General features: G+C 38.1%; 1 protein-coding gene across 1 annotated transcript; it reads right to left on the bottom strand.

Moving 5' to 3' along the window:
• Positions 1-2192: 2192 nt before the first annotated feature.
• On the bottom strand, positions 2193-13143 carry LOC117499464 (scavenger receptor cysteine-rich domain-containing group B protein). The gene is made up of 11 exons (XM_034151863.1): positions 13088-13143; positions 11686-11822; positions 9448-9480; positions 8406-8429; positions 6730-7032; positions 4874-5278; positions 4278-4346; positions 3672-3740; positions 3225-3539; positions 2617-2697; positions 2193-2509 (listed from the first exon to the last, which is right to left on the bottom strand). Exons 1-11 carry the CDS (start codon positions 13141-13143, stop codon positions 2193-2195), a joined length of 1809 nt encoding a protein of 602 aa, XP_034007754.1.
• Positions 13144-20306: the final 7163 nt, after the last annotated feature.

Genomic DNA, 20306 nt, shown 5'->3' with positions numbered 1-20306 from the left:
ATTTACATTTAGACTCCAACACTTAAAACTAAACAAATACCATAAAAACTGAACTAATCTCATCCTGACTACTTAACGGCTTAATTAAATCAGTCTTGATTTAAAACAGGTAAGATATAATAAACAGTAGACATATGACTAATGGACAATGGTACTCATTTAATGTATTTTAGAGTAAAGTAATTTCAAGATAGACTGTGTACCTGTCTTAAAGAAAACATTGATGAACAGAGATTCAAATAAAACATGTGTAGCTGATAAAGAAGAGACACACCTGTGACCACAGAGCATTTCATATCTTATGTTTGACATCACTGCAACGTTGTTGCTTGGCAGAGGAAAAACAAAGGGGCAGGCAAATTATCAATTAAAGAAGAACTTCTACAACGATTGATTATTCGTTTTTTATTTCACAGATCAATTTAACTTTTACTTTAAGAATATTAAAATAGTATTTCGTTTTTTCTCATGCAGTTTAAATTATTTTTAAAACCACCTTGTAACCATGGATATGCCATTTTGGGTGAGTGTAGTGATTATAGTTATGAAGCAGGCTCATAAAATGTCATCAAAAGAGTAATTTTCTCTTGAGTTATCAGAACAAACTGTCGATGAAAAATCCTTTTAGCTCCTTCTCTGTTTACCCAATTCCTTTTAGGTGTACACATATATATTTATTGCTGATTCAAAATGGCATCTTAAAATATTGTATCTAACGATATTTTGATTAAGAATTAATTGAACTTTTCTTCAATTCACTAATAAGACAAAAGTTACTTTTGTAATCAAAGTGTATAAAAATGTCTAACTACAGGTAATTTATATATATATTTGTATGTTCTTAAGAATGTTTCGAACTGAAGCTATGATAGCCAAAACAAAAATTTGGTAACATTTTAGAGTTGTTCAATTCCTACAGTAGCATGTAAATAAACTGAATCTATATTAAAAAGGAATTGTACATCTAATATGCTCTCAAATCATTCTAACTGTGAATACTCAGAAATAAAAAAGAAAGAAATTAGAAGAATTATATAGCCACATTTTTAACAATGTTATGGCATGAAAGGGAGGTATTCACACATTTTACTGTTAGATTTGTTTTATTATAGAGAGCATTTAAAGATTAAAGTGAGAAATGACAGCTTTCCCCTTAGGAATTATTATTAATAAAATGTTTATTTAATTAACTTTAGCATACCTGGTCAGTCTAACCATTCTGTGGCCAGTGTAAGCTAACTTTTCAGCAATACCGTTGTCGCACTTCGGAGTCAATTTGCTGACTTCTGTACTGTTTTCACTATTACACTGTTATTATTACATGTGGCCACAGAGTTAGCTCGGTTAGCTACGCACTGTCAGTATTCTTTCGTCCGAATTGGGTGATTCAACTAGCTTTAGTTATTTATATAAAACATTTCTTATTTCGTTTGAGCTCATTGCATTGCATTTAGCATCCCCAAAAATCCTTTCCCTTGAAAACATTTAAATGGTGGTATAGTCATATTTGTGTGCGCAGTTAAAGAAGAATACACAATGGAAGTAAATGTTGAGGCAATGACAAATGCAGATAACGGTTCAAAGACCTCTGTTTTTAGTTAAAAAATATATTAAATACCAAAAAATAAGAACATGTATTTTACCACATGTAGTTACATTTATTCATATTTGGGTTAACATAACACAAGTTTCACATTGTTTATTTGATAGAGAAATGTGATGCATATTCACAAGATATAACACATTTATTTATGTGAGTGTCTGTTATCTTGCAATGTTGTGGTATGTCGAATATCATTTGTTCCATTTAGGTTTCTGTTTGGTATATCATACATATTTGCAAAAAGATTGGAGCTGAAGCCCATGTGTCTCATCATCCAAACTGCACTTCCTCCAGTATTCCTTACCTAACTTAACAAATAATCACATGTACATTACATTTTGTGTTTCTCAAAAAAAAAACTGTGTACATTGTTTTTTATATCATATATTTATTTATAAAGTGCTTAATAGGCATATATAGTTTATAGTATGTCATCATATATTGTCATATTAGTTTTTTTGTATGTGGTTGGTGGTGGAGTACTCCTTCAGCATTGTGAAAGCTGTTATTTACATAATGTATACAAGTCCCAGGTTCAGTACGCCCACTTCCTACCCATGGTGGAGATGGAAGTGTGGTTCTGCTCAAATCACGACAGTGAGCAGGTGACGCCAGCATCTTCGGAGTGGTCACAGTTGTGCACGTTCCAGGATATATGGGAGCACTCCTGCAGGGTTTCCTCCTCACCGCTGCACTTGAGATTGTCCAGCAGAATCTTTCCTGTGCCAGGCCCGAAAAAAGCTTCTCCCCGAGCAGCTGTGGCCTCCCCACAGCCCACATGGTGACATACAACCTGAGCGTCAGGGATGTCCCAAGCATCATCGCACACTGTGCCCCATTCAGAATTTGAGTAAATCTCTACGCGACCCTCACACCGGTGCTGGCCTCCCACCAGTCTCAGTATTCCTGCAAAAACAAAATTAGAATCACAATAATTCATTATTATCTGTATTATAAACCCAGAATAGAGAAATGGGCTGATTTTGTGGTGGCAGAAGATATATTTAACCTACCTTCAGATGGTTCTGATGTGGTGGCAGGTATGTTCTCTGTTGCTCTAAAGTCACGTCCATTTCCAAAGTAAAAATCAGAAGCTAATGGAGGCAGAGGAAAGCAGAGTGAGGACACTAGGTGTTGGCTTAGGCATACTCTGGGAAAGATCAGGTCACACATGTAATACAAATGTTCCTTTAAGGCAACAGACATGCACTTTGCAGCAACTTTGAGGCAGATTAAAAACTGCTCGCTTTAAACATATATAATCAAATGTTCAAAACAACCGAAAACCAGGTACTGTATGTGCTCTCTAAGTAAAAGTACCTCTTTCTGTGCTTTCATTCAGCCTAGAAAGAAGTACAATTTGGCCTGAATGCAGGCGGTGACGTTGATGTGCCTTGACTCATCCTCTGTATTTGTTATGCTCTCTGGGCTGTCTCCTCCTCAGAGTACTACAGTCATGCATTGCAATTGGACAGCTCAGCAGGGCGAGCACAGATGACCCGATACAAAGGAAGTATGAGCTTTTAAGCGGAGTTGATGACTTAAAGGGGTAGTTCAGTGTGCCTAAATTGAGCCTGCTTTAGCCCTACATGGTGTAAGAGAGGTCATGTCAGGTTCTTACGTGCACAGATAACTCCAGCATCCTCATGATGGCGACAGTTGTGCTGACCCCAGCCCAGGTGGAAGCACTGGGACAGCTCCCGTTCCGAGCCACTACATTCCACATTGTCCAGCAGGATGAGACCAGAACCGAAGCCAAAGTGAGACTGTGTCATGGCCCCCATAGCTGGGCCACAGCCTACCTGCCTGCACGCCACGTTAGCGTTGAACATGTCCCAGTCATCATCACACACCGTCCCCCAAATATTTTTGTATTGGACCTCTACACGACCCTCACAGCTATGGTTACCATTGACCAGACGAATGGTTGGTTTGCCTGCATAGTGATAAATAGACAGGTACATCCTTGCAGTTTATTTTCTGATAATTGCAAAACAAGGTATAATATGATCTGCTCAGTCCAATGTTAAAACACACTGTATTTGTGTTTAAAGTTTAATATTGTTACCTTTTGTCTGGGCAATTGTGGTGACGGTTTTTGTAGTTGGAGCGTTGGTGACTGGAATGCTTTCTGTTGCTGGAGGAAAGATTTAATAAATGTTAAGTTTTTTGCGATCATGGTAATGTTAGTCCATTACAGACATCCACCACCATGATTTTTGGTACTGAGGTGGAATACATTTAAAGACCAGGTGGAAGAAATGACTCCCCCTGTTGGTCATTTGTCAGAAGAGCATATTTAATTTTTACTGTGTGGAGGAGAAATCCTCCAAATACATAATTAGCTATGGAGTCACAGAACAGGAGTGCTCCTTAAAAAGTAATCTGTACAAGAAAGAAAAAAAAAAATACAAAATACATACATCTGGAAACATAGAGTAATAAATAAAATAGATAAAAATAGAAATAGTTTTCAATCAATAAAAAAAACAAGATAAATAAATAATAAAAAAATATATAATAAATCAATGAAAATTGTTCATTTATAATTTTATATTATAAATACATACAGACATAAATAAATAAACTATTTTATTTATTTATCTATTTCCACAAAAGCAGTGCGTGCTTGCTTGCGTACATATAAACAGTACTGTGTACTAAGTGTGTTTACCTTCACTGGTGTATGTTACCCAGAGCCCTCTCTGGTTTTCTGTTACCAAAGTAGGTACAGTGCTGGTACCTGGAGTTAATAGAAAAGTAAAATGAAAAATGATTGTACAACTTCCATATTAAATACTACTATTTACTACTACTAATTCTGCTAATACAAATGCTTGAAATCGGATTTGATGTGATTTGTACAAGAGCAAAAAGTCCTGCATTCTTATGTAACATGAGCATTGTTTGGATATGTTTTAAAAAAATAATTTGCATCCGTCCAACTTGTGTTAAAGGAATATTTGTCCCATAAAATGAGAATGCGTATATCATAACCTGATTTCTTCAGAATAAAAAAACTGAGTGATGGATGAATGGATAAATGAGACTTGCATTGTACTGTAAATGTTTAAAAACAGGTGTTTTGATATAGTGTTGCTGTTACTGCTGCCTCCATTTACTTTCATTCATTAATCATTTATAACATTTTTATTTTTAAAGTTTTCTTCAAGAATACAAGGTAACACAGAGTGAGTTATTGATACCAATGGTCATTTTGTTGGTAACATGTTCCTTTAAATGCATGTTCCATGATAGAGAGAAGTGTACCAGTGCAGGTGACTCCAGCGTCCTCATGATGACCGCAGTTGTGTTTGCCCCAGGGCAGGCTTTTGCATCTAGTCAGGTCCGGTTCAGAGCCGTAGCAGTTGACGTTGTCCAGAAGAATCCGACCCGTTCCGTAGCCAAAGTAAGAGTTAGTGTGTGCGTGGACGGCATTGCCACAGCCTAACTGGTGGCACACCACCACGGCATTGTCGAAGCTCCATTCGTCATCACACACTGTCCCCCAGTCTCCCTGGTAGAAGACCTCCACCCGGCCCTGGCAGGAGTTGTATCCATCCAACAGACGGATGGTGCCATCACCTAAACCAAGATGGAGAGGGGGCGATTGATAGGGACTGGATACATTTTCTCTACAACTGATTTTTAGTCTCTGTTGTATTTTATTAGAATCTATATTATTGTCAAATAAAATAGATGCAGGGATTTGAGCATGTTGTGTAGAGGACAGAGGGAACGACCAACAGACATTGATACAGGGAAAGGATAAGGGTGTCGGCCTATACAAAACATATTGTGGCTTGTGAAGTAGGAGAGTTAAGGTGAACGGGACTATACAGCACACAGATGTTGTCATTTAATGCCTCGGCCCAGACAAAAACGCACCTAAGCAGAGACAATAGACATTCTTGTGTGTCTATCATTTTCAAAATGTGCTTCCCTGAAAGAAAGCTACAGTATGAGTAGGGATGGCCTCACTTCACTCCCTGTGGGTTTCAGATATGTCACGTGTTAACACAATTCGGTTCAAGTCTCTCAATATCCTCTTGGGAATTAAAGTTAAAAACAAGCACAACAAAGACAAACCCAGCAAACAAAAAGGACGGCATGGGATTTAAGAGGCCTTTGAGCGATAGTGTTTCTGATTTTGAACATTGACGGGAAAAAAAAGTCTGGTATTTTCTATGGTTGTGGGTTTCGATCCCAGGCCCTGCATTCAACATGTGGATGTATCCTTGGGCAAGATACTTAACCCTGAGTTGCTCCAGATGGCATGGCCACTGTCCATATTTGGAGGAGGGGGGCAACTCATTTCAAACATTTGTGGCTACTGAAGATGAATATGCCAAATGCAGGTGTGGTTTGTGTTATTCAGTCAAATGCTTGGATCTTCCATTAACTCATTTTTTGTACACCAGCAGATATGGAGAAACATAAACATTAATTTGGAAGTTTATTACTGGCAACCTAAAGAATTAAGTCCAATGTTCCCTCTAAACTGGTTTCCCGCTGAGTGCTACCTTTTTTTCATTTGAGGCTGAGCAGGTTTATAGAGCTTTTTCACTGAAAATTGTTGCCTGCTGCATCCAAAAAGATTACGATATCAGAGTGATCCAAAACAGTTAAGTTGCAGGCAGTAAAACCAAAGCAGCAACATACATACAGGTAGTTTATGTAAAAAACAACAACATTATATTGCGGGTTTAAATTGTTAAAGGGAAAAGGATATCAGCAGTCAAAGTCCACTATGACTTCTGTTTATAGTAATTTGCTAGTTTTACTGTTGTTTCACTGCCTAGGGTTGTCCTTTTACACATCTTGTTGTTACTCAAATAGGCCCTTGTCAAATATCTTACATTCATCATATTTGTGTCTGGATTTTAGCCGTTTGTCTTGATGTGTTTAAAAAAGAAAAGTTGGCAGAAGAACAGTCTCATTAAGATAAAAGCAGGGGGTACTTACGTACACCGTGGTTCTCCCGGGGCGGTGTTGTGCGAAAACCCTTTGCCACCACCACTGACGGTTCTAGTAGCAAAATGAAAAGGAAGAAGGAATATTAATCAGTTTATCCTCTATTCTTATCAGGGTTATGCATATAGAGATGATTCCCAAAAAAGCTTTACCTCTGCAGGTAACACCCACGTCTTCATAGTGGTAACAGTTGTGGACGCCCCAGGCCGGAGCGGGGCACTCGCTGAGGCTTCTTTCATTTCCTCTGCAATCTACATTATCGAGCAGGATGGGCCCTGTGCCTTGTCCAAACTTAGAGCTGCTGCCCACCGCCACAGCCACTCCACAGTTTAGCTGCCGACACACCACGTTGGCATCCACCATGTCCCATTCATCGTCACACACTGTGCCCCATGAGTTGTTGTAGAATACCTCCACTCTACCCTCACACCTGTTCAGTCCGTTCACCAGTTGTACTGGTAAGGAAAGATAAGGACACAATGTCTATCAATTGACCATTCACCATCAGTGTTTCAAAACAACTTCTCCCACTGTCTTAGAGCGAGATGAGGATGTTGAGGTTGGTTTGGTCAGAACGATGACGACATGTCCCTGGGGGCAGCGGTCAATATTTCTTGGTTTCTGGTGTAGCTAACAGATATCCAGGCCAAGACCTTCTCTTTCTCTATTGTCTATTAGACAATAACCAATAGTTGTCTGGATTCAAGCCAATGCGTTCCAACTTTGTTCAGCTTTATACAACCAAAGGCCACTCAGATTTGATTGGTCAATACTACTTGGACAACAAACGGAGTACATATCAAAACCAGAACGCTGCCGATACCAAATACTAGAATGGCTGTAGTCGTTTGTCTTCTGTAATACAAAATATCATCAGAAAAAAAAGTCAGCATCCCTACAAATGGGTTAAAAGGGGCCTGATGCACCTACAAGGAATATAAAAAGGTTAGAAAACTGTCAAAGGAACTATAATTTCACGGGAAGACTAGGGGTAGAGGAATGTGAGAATTTGGTTAGGGAAATTATCTGGAACAAACTACCAGAAACCTGCAGGTCTGCTGCAACTCTTACTACTTTTAAATCTTTAAAACTTTTTTTGCTGCTACTTTTAATTGAACTATTCAAATCTTACACTGCACTGTAACCTTTATTCATGTACCTGTGTTATTCATGTTTTATTATCTTTGCTTTTTAATGTTTCTAATGTGTTTTATGCTCTTAATGTCTTTCATTTTTGTAAAGCACTTTGAATTGCCTTGTGTTGAAAAGTGCTATATAAATAAACTTGCCTTGCCTTGCCTTACAAGTTGGTTCAAAGTGTTATCTATTCAAAGGTAGCTTACTGCAACAAAACATACAGATTCTGTTTTAATATGCACATATCTGTACATAAATATTGTAATTGTGCCATTTCACTGAGAAATCTGAGGCCTATTATTTAGTCTGAAGGACATTTTAAATATGTGTTTGGAAAAAAAGGTATGAGAAGCCAGACTTCCATAGCTTTAATGTAATGACAGTTAATAGCAAAAAGTATAATCCTAACAAATTAAGGCACGTAATAAGGCACATGAGTCAACTTGGATAAGAAAGACGTGGATGCAGAAGGGTGGGACATTAGATAGCAAATAAGAGGGGATTAGGGGAATGGAGAACTGTGAAAGTGACCTTGTTTAAAAATCCCCAGGCACTGATCTAGCTTCTGTACTCTCTGTCACCGAGACACAGCCAGTCACTGGTTTTCATACCGAGGTCCCGAATGCAGACATGTCTTACTGAACATTAGTGTCAGGAAAGGTGTGAAATCGGATGTCTTGCTCAATCTTACCTTGGTACTGCATCGACACATCAGCTGAAACAGGAGGGAGGAGAGGATATGAAGGGAAACAGAGAGAGAATACAGACAAATTATTTATTGAAAGAAGGCTTTTGGCCTTCCATACAAAATGGAGTGATTTTTATAAAAACACTTTCATCGAGTGTTTTAAACCGTCATTCACTGCCAACCCCTCACTCCTCTTAACTCGTTGTTAGGGGGCGCAAGTGAACAAGAACTGCTTCAGTAGCAAAATACATTTCTGGCAATTGGCGAGGCGAATGACAAGCTTCACCTCGGCTGTTGCAGGCCACTTTTTGGTCTTTGTTGTGGCACAAGAACTGATACGTAGAAAAAGTTTGGTTTATTTTGAAGCATCTGCAAATTATTTCCATCACTAGGCATGATACAAGATGAATAAGTTCTTGTTTTTAATAACTCTCCTACCTCAGGAGGGACATTTAAGTAAGATTCAACTCTTTGGAAGGGGAGAAGGAGACACACCAGGTGGAGTTCTGCACTCAGTTGGCTGCTATAAATGCTGTCAACAACTATAAAGTAAGAGAAATATATCTGTGATTGGGGAAGTACAACGTCTAATCACATTACTCCCTCTACCTAAAAGCACTTTAATGTAATGCTTTTACAACAATTAAAACAGGATGTAGATATTTTTTTTGCGTATCACGGAGGGATATTGATTTACCCATTGACTGGAAGATGTTTCTGGACCTTTTATTAAGAACATCCTTACGCCTGAAGACAAATATCTCCGATTTCAATAACTGACAATGACACAAGAGGGATTTTTCTACCCTTCACACCCAATGTAGGTCGATTCACAGGCTTCTCCCGTTAGTTTGTGGCATTGAAACACATACATATGAATGTAGTAAAACTATCTATTTTAGCTTCAAGGGCTTGTAACAAATCTGTTTACGGCTTCAAGAATGGCTTCAAGTGCAGGTTACTATGTGGTTTATATTCCAGGGAGAAACAGTTCTTGTTCTTAAGATCATAAAATGATAATGTAATTAACTTAAATATTACTTACTGTTTACAGCTCGTCTGTTTATTTTCAAGTCTCCTGAAATTTGAATACAAAAAACTGTTAGTATGGTGCATTTGGATATCATTGGCTTGGACACAAAGCAGTAAGTTGGTAACAACACATTTGAGTAAATAGCTCTCTTCTGTTCCCTCCCATTTGTTGATCCAGTGAGTGGAATTGATCGTGGTTCACTTCAAACAACTTCAGGGCTTTTAGCCAGCTATCACTTGTTAACAAAGGGCAGGCAGACTTTTAGTAACTCAGCTACAGGGAGTTAAATTGCGGGAACACCTGCTTCTGGAGCATTAATCACGCCTAAAACATGCGTTTCAGCACTGACACACTAGAAACCAACTCATGTGTCATATTTTCAGTTTATGGCATTTACAAACTTTACCCTCGTAACAACTTATATCTAGCATCTCAAAGAAAGTGAGCAGCAAAATCTTGATGGGCCTAATTTAAAACTTCAGATTGAAAAGGCCATCATATTAAAAGTTGAAATATTAAGGACATAGGTATTTGTTTAATGTTACACTAAAAGACAATGGCTTTAGATAATGCTTGGGAATCAGTTTCAATCTTCACACAACCAACTTCTGGTCCTGTGCCAGTGAATGAAAATGTACCCCTGTAGGAAAGGATATACGGTACTTAATAAAGCATTTTTTTTACTTCAAACAAACTTTCAAGGCCTATTATTTTTCCATATACATTTCACATTGTTACATTTAACAATGGTATACTACAATATTGTTGAAGAACCATCCATCCTTTAAATAATGTTGTTCGTGAAAATGCACAGCCTTGAGTTACCTCCATCATGAGGTAATGCTTTTGTTTTGTTTTATTTTTTTTGCCATTATGATTCTTTTTTTAAATGACCCAATTTCCATAACATTTGGTGGAAGAGTGTGGCATGAACCAAGGACCACCCATTTACATTTTGAAGCAACTACACACATTTTTTTCTTCACTTTTGTTAACATTGAGAGATAGAGCATTTGGCCCTTGGGCCTTTCAAGTTAAAACTGTATTTAGACGGTGGTAACTTAAACACGTTTTAGGTCAATTACCAGATGTTACCCATTTCAATTGTTATCAGGCTGTTATGGGTAGTTGTTTTCATCATCACTCAAAAAAAGGTGTGTGTGTCCAACGTTAGGAAAGGGTTGCGATCACGTTATGATGAACTTTTAGTTCAGTTCGCCAAAACTACAGTATGTTAATACGTTTTAGAAAAAGGTCATGGTTTGGCTTGATAAAAGTATTTCTACATTTGTTATTTAACAGTATTGAAAGTAACACTTAAATATTTTAAATACATTATGTAACTTTGCTTACTTGGGTTAAGATGATCTACTGGTGAAAAGTTATGAGTTAATTGGAGAGTTATCATGTAAATAGATTATAACGTTATTTAGAACCTATCTGTAGGTGTAGCACATCGCTTCTAACCATCTACTTTAGACAACCCAGTCTCACGCCATTTCGTGTTATAGTCACGAAATTAATTTAATCTATTGATTCGTGTTCACCATCACGATTTTCGCATTTTTTTCGTGTCACACAGAACGATTTTAAAAGCAATGTATTTCTATTGGTAGTATGTTTCGTGCCTGCACCACGTCTTTTTGTCCGGTCGGGTCTTGGAAGACCGGAAGCTGTGTGGTTCATAAACACATTTTCTTACTCAATATCTTACCCTAAGCCTAACCCTATCCCTTTTATTTTAAATTGTATAATGTCTGAGTTTTTTTGCCGTCCGCGAGGAAAATAAATGGGGCTCAGAGCCTCAGAATACTGAAATCTGTATTTTTTGTCATCTCTTTTTCCTTCTAATTTGTTATTATTTGGTGCAGGCACGAAACATACTACCAATAGAAATACATTGCTTCTAAAATCGTTCTGTGTCAGAATACTGAAATCTGTATTTTTTTAAATCTGTTTTTCCTTCTAATTTGTTATTATTTACATTGCTTTTAAAATCGTTCTGTGTGACACGAAAACAATGGGAAAATCGTGTTGGTGAACACGAATCAATAGATTAATTTCGTGACTATAACACGAAATGCCGTGAGACTGTGTTGACTTTAGAATACTGATAATGACTGGCAATTTAATCATCCAATGCTGTGTGTTCCCTGATCACACAACATGAGATGACCGGTAGAATCCTACGGTCAGGCAGCTTGGAACAAGTGGCCTTGACCTGACCCCCAACCCAACTCACACACTCACCGTGTCGCAGAACACTGACGGCCACCAAGACGAGGGATCCCAGCAGGGACACCAGGAGCCAGGCGGCCGGGTTCCAGCACCTACATTCGTTCTCCATCACACGCTGGCCTCGCATGGCTGCCTCACAGACCAGCCGCCTGCAACACACACATGTACGCAGTCTCATCAAGCTTCCCAAAGTCCTGCACTGCGAGTAAAAACACTTCATAATTATGGTAGACTGGAGTTTGGTAGACACATTTGTACTACTACAAAACAATCACTACATTTTGTACTGGTTCAAAGTAGCCTAATTATAGTATTGGATTGTTTTCTCTGGTGTAGCCCGCAGCTGTTGTTATCGTGTTGTAGTAGGTATTGATGGTAGTTGGAGGTCAGGCTTGGAAAGCCTGTAGCTCAAAAATAAATCGTTTTTAGAGAATATGTGATGCACATATCACTCCCGATGGACATGAGAGAGCTGTTAAGAAAGTTATTTTGGCACACAAACACTTATCAGAGCAAACAGAAACCCCAGTCTCCCAGACATGGACATATGCCATCGAAAAGTTCTGCTGTTGCCAATAATACACCAGGAACAGGGAGTAGAGTTACTTTGCTGTTTTGTAAGCACAAAATGGCCGCCGTGCATCGACCTGGCAGCAGGTAACAGGCCGCAACAAGAGAATCGAGGTAAAGTTTTTTACACTGATGGTTAGAACGGCGAGGGCTTCATTTCAAAGCTTCCAAGCATCATCAACAGCTGGGGAATGCTTGACAGATGTACTGTAGACACCTGGGTCGAGGTTTGCGATAATCAAGGGACTTTCCCTCAGACAGAACATTGGGATTCACTGATGAGAATCAAGCTAGATAGTGCTGTGGAAAGACACTGAACAGATATGATAATACTGCCATAACATTCAAATACTTCTATATTATGAATTGGAATGATTGAATTTCAATTTGAACATATTATTTTAGAGCACATTTCCCAGAAATTAATGGAGTAGTGTGATTAGAAGCATGCTGTCATTAGAAGACCGCAGTGTGTGAGTCCACCTTGGGTTGTTTGTCTCTTCGCTGATGCAGAATTCCCCCTGACCTTACACAGGAATGTGTATTAGGGGATGATGAGGGGAGAATTTGATATTGGCCCCTCGAGATAGTGGACATTCCGAGCCCAGGGGGCACAAAAAGACATTTCTGCTTTCTGTGGTCCCCATCGTCAGACATAAACGCTGCTTCCTGCAATCTGTCACTAGAACCCTCCAAAACGCTTAGGCACCTGATGACACTGCAGGGGCGCCTCTCGTCTCCTTGGAGAGCTGGAGGCAGGGGTAGTAGTGGGGTGGGGGGTAGAAGCTTGTGAACCTACATTTAACCCACAACCTTTGTATGATCATTAGTGACCAAAAAACACTTGACGGCAGCCACAGAATCTCCAGACTCTGCCGTCTCAATCCAGGTCCAGTCCATTTTCTTTGCACTGTAGTATTGTCTGAAGAGGTGCAGCACAGAAGGCCAGAGGCCCACAGAGAGATCATTGTGCGTCCAATTGGGAGGTGGGGGTTTTAACACCAGCACAGCACTCAAGAACCACAACTGTCTCATTTGCAGACTGTACCAACAAACCCTTCGAAACTCTGGGACAAATAGCTCAGTTATGAGGGATGAAAAGTAATCTAGTCCCCAATGTTATGTTTTTCAATACTCCATTCATAGTAGGATGTAGCACAGATCCGCTGGGGAATAATGTTGCCTTTTGTGTCTGCTCTGCTTCCCCTCCCTTCTCACTTCCCTGTGCTGAGAAACAGCTGAAAGATCCAGGCCCCACAAAAAAAAAACATAATGGCTGAGATAAACCGCAGAATAATACTGTCAGTCTCTAACTGAGATAATTATATGACCGATTAACAGAGAACCAGTGCATGGCTACCATTGCCTTTAATGAGCAATATATTTTAATCTAGTAATTTTTATTTGGTAGAACTTGAGTATATATGACAAAAGAAAGACCTCATTTTGAAAATACCAATGTCCTTACGAAAAATAGATAGGCTTAAAGGGTAATAACTTTCTTTTCCTCTGAACATGTACAAGTTTATAGGATTTAAATTCAAATATCTGCCTTCAATAAAACTGTACAGTATGAACATTTTAATTATCTCTATGTTTTCACATTATAATAAATGTTTGTACAAAACAGTGTAAATGTTATAGAAAAGCTAGATTTAATCACATGTCACAGAGCCATGTTCAAATAATCATCATAATCATCTCAAGCAAAGAGAACTTAGTGTTTCATTTAAAAGAAATACATACCTGTTGTGAAAGTATTCTTCTCACCGACAATGGAATAAAATATTTAAAGCAATTATTTCCTTCCCAAAAAAAGGTTAAAAAATGTGTCCTCAGGGCTCAGATAGCAAGCAGTTTCATTCCACAAGTCACACAAAAAACACAGAAAGTTTGTTTAGAAATGCAGACAGGAAACTCAGAATATCCAGCGCTACTTTTTTAAGGTCTTTCATCTCCTTAACCATGCATGACTATAAGTACCTGGCCGTGTGAGTGACAGAGATTACTTAAAAAGCTAAAAAAATACCAGAGCATTGCATGTTGATATTTGTAACGCCCTGTACCTGTCTATGTTTAAAAGAAGCAGGAGTGGCTAAAAAAAGTACAAAGACAATGAGAGCTAACCCTTTACTGGTACCCCTGCATCTCCAGTTTCAGGTAGCGCTCACCGAAGGTGCGGTCCTGCTCATCTCTGTACACTAACAGAGGGAGAGCAGCCTGTGGCTCAGCCTGTGTGTGTGTGCATGTGTGTGTGTGTGTGTGCATGTGTGTGCATGTGTGCATAGGACTCTCCCACCCAGAAGTATTCTAAAGCAAGAGAGGGTTTTGAAGGTTTCTTCTTTTAGTCCCACAGAAAAGTGATGACAAAAGACAAATAATGTTGGATGAACCACAGTGGAATGAAAAGACATCTTGGCTGAGTTCTTAATAAAACAACGCTTGTTACATAACATCATGCTCGGATTACATTAGAACTGTTAAAAGTTCCGACTGCACTTTCAAAAACCTATCATCAGCTGAATGATAAACTGTTTGTAAGGGAGACGCTACAGGTCAACAGGGTAACAATGTTAACATATCACAATGACACTTTCCCAGTTGATTACATACATTACGACTATTTTCTATTACATTTTCAAAAATACTAGAAAAGGTATTCAACAACAGACTGGACGCATTCATAGAAAAGCACAAATTAATCACGGACAGTCAATACGGATTCAGATCAAACAGATCAACATTACTGGCAATTATGGAATCAATTGAGGATATCACAGATGCCCTAGAACACAACAAATATGCAGTAGGGATTTGTATAGATATAAAAAAAGCTTTTGACACAATCAACCATGACATCCTACTACATAAATTAGAAAGGTATGGTATCAGGGGTATAGTTTTAGACTGGATTAAAAGCTATTTAAGCAATAGACAGCAGTATGTGAAGTTGGGAAATGACTGTTCTTCATGTTTGGACATTGCTTGTGGTGTCCCCCAGGGGTCAGTGTTGGGTCCTAAACTGTTTATACTGTACATCAATGACATCTGTAAAATATCCAATATACTGAGGCTAGTTGTATTTGCTGACGATACAAATATATTCTGTTCTGGGGAGAATTTAGAACAGCTAGTGGAGAACATAGAAAATGAAATGCACAAATTAAAAACATGGTTTGACAAAAATACACTATCATTAAACTTGAGTAAAACAAAATGAATGCTGTTCGTTAAACATAGAACAAAAATACAAATGCAAATAAAAATAGATGGGTTTGAAATTGAAAGAGTCCATGAAATTACATTTCTTGGGGTAATAATAGATGACACAATAAGTTGGAAATCATACATAAAACATGTACAATCAAAGCTGTCGAGAAGCATTTCCATACTAAACAAAGTAAAACAAGTCCTAGATCAGAAATCACTTCGCATTCTCTACTGTTCACTAGTCTTACCATATCTGAATTACTGTGCTGAAATCTGGGGCAATAACTACAACATTTCAATACATTCAGTATCTATTTTACAAAAAAAAGCCATACGAATCATTCACAATGCCAAATATCTTGATCACACTAATGCATTATTCCTGCACTCAAAATTGTTAAAATGTACAGACCTGGTAGAATTCCAAACGGCACAAATCATGTTTAAGGCAAAATATTACGTTTTACCAGGAAACATCCAAAAAGTATTCACTCAACGAGTGGGGGGATATAGTTCAAGGAGACCATTTCAATTCGAATGCATAGGGTCCGTACAACCAGAAGAACATTTTGTATCTCAGCCTGTGGAGTGAGACTATGGAACAGTGTGAACGTGGAGCTAAAGCGATGTCCAGACATAAACCAGTTCAAGAGGAAATACAGTGAAATTATTTTCTCGAGGTACAGGGATGGGGAGGGTGTTTGACTGTATCTATCTATGTGTATGTGTGTGAATGTATATGTGTATATGTATATGTGTATATATGTGTATGTGTGTGTATGTGTATATATATGTGTATATATGTAAATCAACAAGTAAAGCAGATTAATAATAATAATAACAATAATAATTAATAATAATCATTATTATTATTATTTAGAATTATTTATAGATTATAGATTAGAAATAAATAATTTAGGGACAAGGGGGTGAGATTAAATAAATTATACTTCTTCTCACTCCTTTTCGAACACTAGATGTGGGACTGTTTATGTTGCTAATGCTGTTGTTGTTGTAAATGTCATTTTGTTTTGTTTTCTTTAACATGACTACAGTATGCACTGCAACATTTCTTTGTTTATTGTAATTACTTATTTTACTTGTTCGAAATAAATTTATCAATCAATCAAATCAATCAATCAATCAAAAATGTTTTCTGAAATCAAATGTGCAAATAAGGTATTAACTTATTAAATATGTTGCATTTGCATACTCCTTTTCATATTTCCAGAACAGAAATCTCAACATTGCATAGAGCTGGGTTCAACACTTTTTATTAATTTGAGTGTTATATTAAAGTCAGGGCTTTTTTAACAACAGAAGTTTGGATATCTCTTTTTCTCCCTCAATAAATCTGAAAATGTTCCAAACACCTCAGCCTTAAAGAATAAAATGTTTTATTATTCATTTTATGAATGATATATGAATATACCCCTCTGAAAACCTTCAGAATATTGATAGGAATTGTACTGGAAAGTGTGGTGTGTCTAAGTGCTACTGAAGTAGAGAGTTTTGCTCCTCGAAAAGAAATAATTTTGAGAAAACTTTACTAACAGAAATCCCAATGAAACATCCCAACATTAAGAAAAACATTTTGTATTTGAAGGTCTTTTGAAATGCAATGGCTGAGTTTGCAAATAATACATTATCTAATGCAAAGTTTTAGAGAATTTAGGAGAAATATACAGGCACAAACTGTCCAAGTGTAGTACAATAAACACCAAAATGTGTTTTTTGGATGTTTTCTTTCCAATAGTCTGAAAGAAATTGAAGCAAAAACTCAAAAACTACCCGTGCAAGAAAAAACGATGTTTTTTCCTAAGTGTCTTGCCTTAGATAGATAATACAGTATAGCCCCTGAAAGAAATGTTACCCCACAAACATTCAGTGAATTCCTGCAACCTTGTTTGTATTTCCTTTGAGAGGCTTAATGTGTTTCAATGTATATTTCACACGCACATTATACTCTGTAGTCCTTTCAATGTAGCCTCTCTGGATTGTGCTGCAGACAATTGCTTCTTAGCACTGATCCTTCCTGAGCCGTGCAGGCTGTCCATGGCCATTGAAAGGCTTTTCAAGGACCAATTCATGGCTACTTCCTGGGGTGTCACCCGAATCATTGGTTCAGCCAAAATACTGGAATCCGTTGCTAGCTTTCGAAACATCCTTCATAGGATTGTGAAAACACAACACCAAACAGCCAAGTTAGCAATTACTAATAGTCCTGTCTTGCCCTGAAATCTTGTCATTGCGCCTTTCTCTTAACTAAACAGCTAGTGAAGCTATAGTCACCAGCAAACAAGCTTAGTTTTAAGGTGGGAATCTAACAAAGCAACAAGCAATAAAACGCTGAAATGCTTTGCAACCTGCCGGGAACTTAGTTTCTATGCTAGTTTGTGACTACAAATGATCTCTACCGCATAGAAGTCACCACATCAAAAATGGATTGACGGATTGTGTGTAGACGTATAATAACCAGCAAGGTCAATTTACAGTATACACAACTCAAATAAAAAAAGATATACAATTATATATAATTATTCATGATTGTGTTTAATTATTCTTTGATACAATTTCCATTTAATTATTTGTAGTTGTCTTCTATAAAAAAAAACACACAAATGTGTTCTAAGCATTTGTTGAAGGGTGCACATCTTACTGGAGATATTCAGCAGTGATTAGCTAATTAGATGTGTTAGTGTGTTGATGGTTTGGAGAGGTAAGCTATTGTGGGTGTTTTTGAGGTATTTTTTTACATCACTCCAACGGTGCTGACAAGAACACTTTTGTTCTCTTGTTATCATGAGAGTCTTGAATTTGAAATTGACAGAATTAGTGCAGCCTGACATCATGTTACCTTTGTCTTGGGCAATCACTTTGAGGACGGTCAAGAAGACTGCAGTATTCTGTACCGCAGGTGGTTGACACTGAAGGTACTATGTGGAACATTCATAACATCCTTGCCATTAATACCCTGTTGCTCAAGCTAATGCTTGCAATAGGACTTCTAGGCTCAAACAAGCTCCCTAAACATGGGCCAAAACAGTGACCTGACATTAGATTACAATCATACATCCTCTTAAATAACTTTAAACTCCTATGTTTTTAGGAACATTGGGTCCATGCTTGCAGTTTGCAATTTACTTTGATAGGCTACTTTTCTCCTGAATTTTCCTGTGGGGATTAATAAAGGTTAATGAATCCTGAACAACCAGTGCCAAATCCATGCCTTGTAGTTTAGAGACAGCCACCTGGCAAGTAAGCAAGTTGACAGCTACTTTTCATTGCAGTTTTACACCCCTGCATTGAGTTTATTGTTGGCTAAACTAATTGTTTTAAGTAAGTATCATGGATAACATTAGCTGGTGGAGTAGGCTAATTTGACAAGCGAGCCAACTAGTTTATCCACTCGGATAGTATTTTGATAGCAATAATGTTAGCATTCAAGCAAGCTAGCGCTAGCCAGCTAGCTCAAGTTTAGCTATGCTGCATTGATCTGCCATTGGTTGCTTTGTAAAATTAGCTGATAAAGTAATGTTGCCAGGGCCGTCCCTCCCTACAGGCCGATCATGCAGACTGCGTGGGGCCTCACCTTGTGGAGGGGGCCTCATCTTGCCTAACATAAAGGGTAGGTCTAAGAAGTTTCAGGTAAGAAAATATCTGTGCCGTGCCAATGCACGGCAGGGGTATCATCACTAAGCCTCAATATAACGGTTGACTCAAATGTCTTAGAAATAAAAGGCTGTAATACAGCACTTCACTGCCTCAGGTCATTTGGCCTGTTGTGAATGAAACCAATTTGCAGAGGTTTCATTCGAAAAGCTGTTTTCACACATTAGACTGTCAAAAAAGATAAAGGCCATAAAAGACACTTTATTTTTGCCCAGATTCAGATCAAACCTATACCAGCAAGTTCAGAGCAGTGACGTTACAGCAGGCAATGATCAAACCTTTTTTTTTTTTTGTGAATCATTTATCAACCTCAATCTATTCGCACCAAAATATTAGGCCTATCCAGTAGTCTGCCACACACACACACACACACAACACACACACACACACACCACACACACACACACACACACACACACACACACACACACACACACACACACACACACACAGACAGACAGACAGACAGACAGACAGACAGACAGACAGACAGACAGACAGACAACCAAAGAGATTACCCCCCCCCCCCCCCCCCGATAGACAGAGATGTGTGTTAGCTGAACAAAGGTATTAGTGAGTACTTTTAGGAGTATATGTGTGAAATACACTGATAACTTTGTTTAACTTATTAAGGTGATGCATAAGCAGGCATTGGTCATTTTGCAGTGCATTTGCTCTCCCTTTCTGTTTCTGCCTCTTCCCTACAGGGTTTCCACACGTGCACAGAGATGGAAATAAGAGAGGGAGCAGCCCAAGGACACCCTGATAACACAGAGTGGTATGCTAGATCTCTCTTTCTGTCTATCTCTGTCTCTTTCACCCTCTCAGTGAACACAAACATTAGGTATTCACTCAACTAGTGTAAGTGAATAATTTCAGTAGCAAACCACAAACTTATAGACCAGATGAAACATAATACAAAACTACAGTAAATACTAAATACCCAGTTATATTCTTATACAAAAGCCACCCAGTGGTCAGACATGGTATGCTTTGCCTCTTTGATGGCTTTTGGCAACATGATATTGAAACGGTATGTACATACCTTTGAGGATTTATACATTTCAATTTCACTGGCTATGCCAAATAATGAAATCTCAGGAAGCATTTTTATCAAGGAGCAAGGGATCATATTAAACAGTGCATTCCTGTTGATTGTATCCTAACATACAGAAAAAAAG

The sequence above is a fragment of the Trematomus bernacchii genome, unplaced genomic scaffold (assembly GCF_902827165.1).
Source record: "Trematomus bernacchii unplaced genomic scaffold, fTreBer1.1, whole genome shotgun sequence".
Lineage (NCBI taxonomy): Eukaryota > Metazoa > Chordata > Actinopteri > Perciformes > Nototheniidae > Trematomus > Trematomus bernacchii.
Note: the sequence above shows the minus strand (reverse complement) of the source record. Positions and strands in the feature narration are given on the sequence as shown.

What these genes read in the sequence shown, in the direction of transcription:
- LOC117499464 (XM_034151863.1), bottom strand. Translation starts at nt 13,143, where the DNA reads ATGGACTGGACCTGGATTGAGACGGCAGAGTCTGGAGATTCTGTGGCT. An exon ending in GATTCTGTGGCTGCCGTCAA is followed by an intron (nt 11,823 to 13,087) that starts GTGTTTTTTGGT and finishes TGTGTGTTGCAG; the next exon opens with GCGGCTGGTCTGTGAGGCAG. An exon ending in CGCTGGAGTCACCTGCACTG is followed by an intron (nt 4,347 to 4,873) that starts GTACACTTCTCT and finishes TATTAACTCCAG; the next exon opens with GTACCAGCACTGTACCTACT.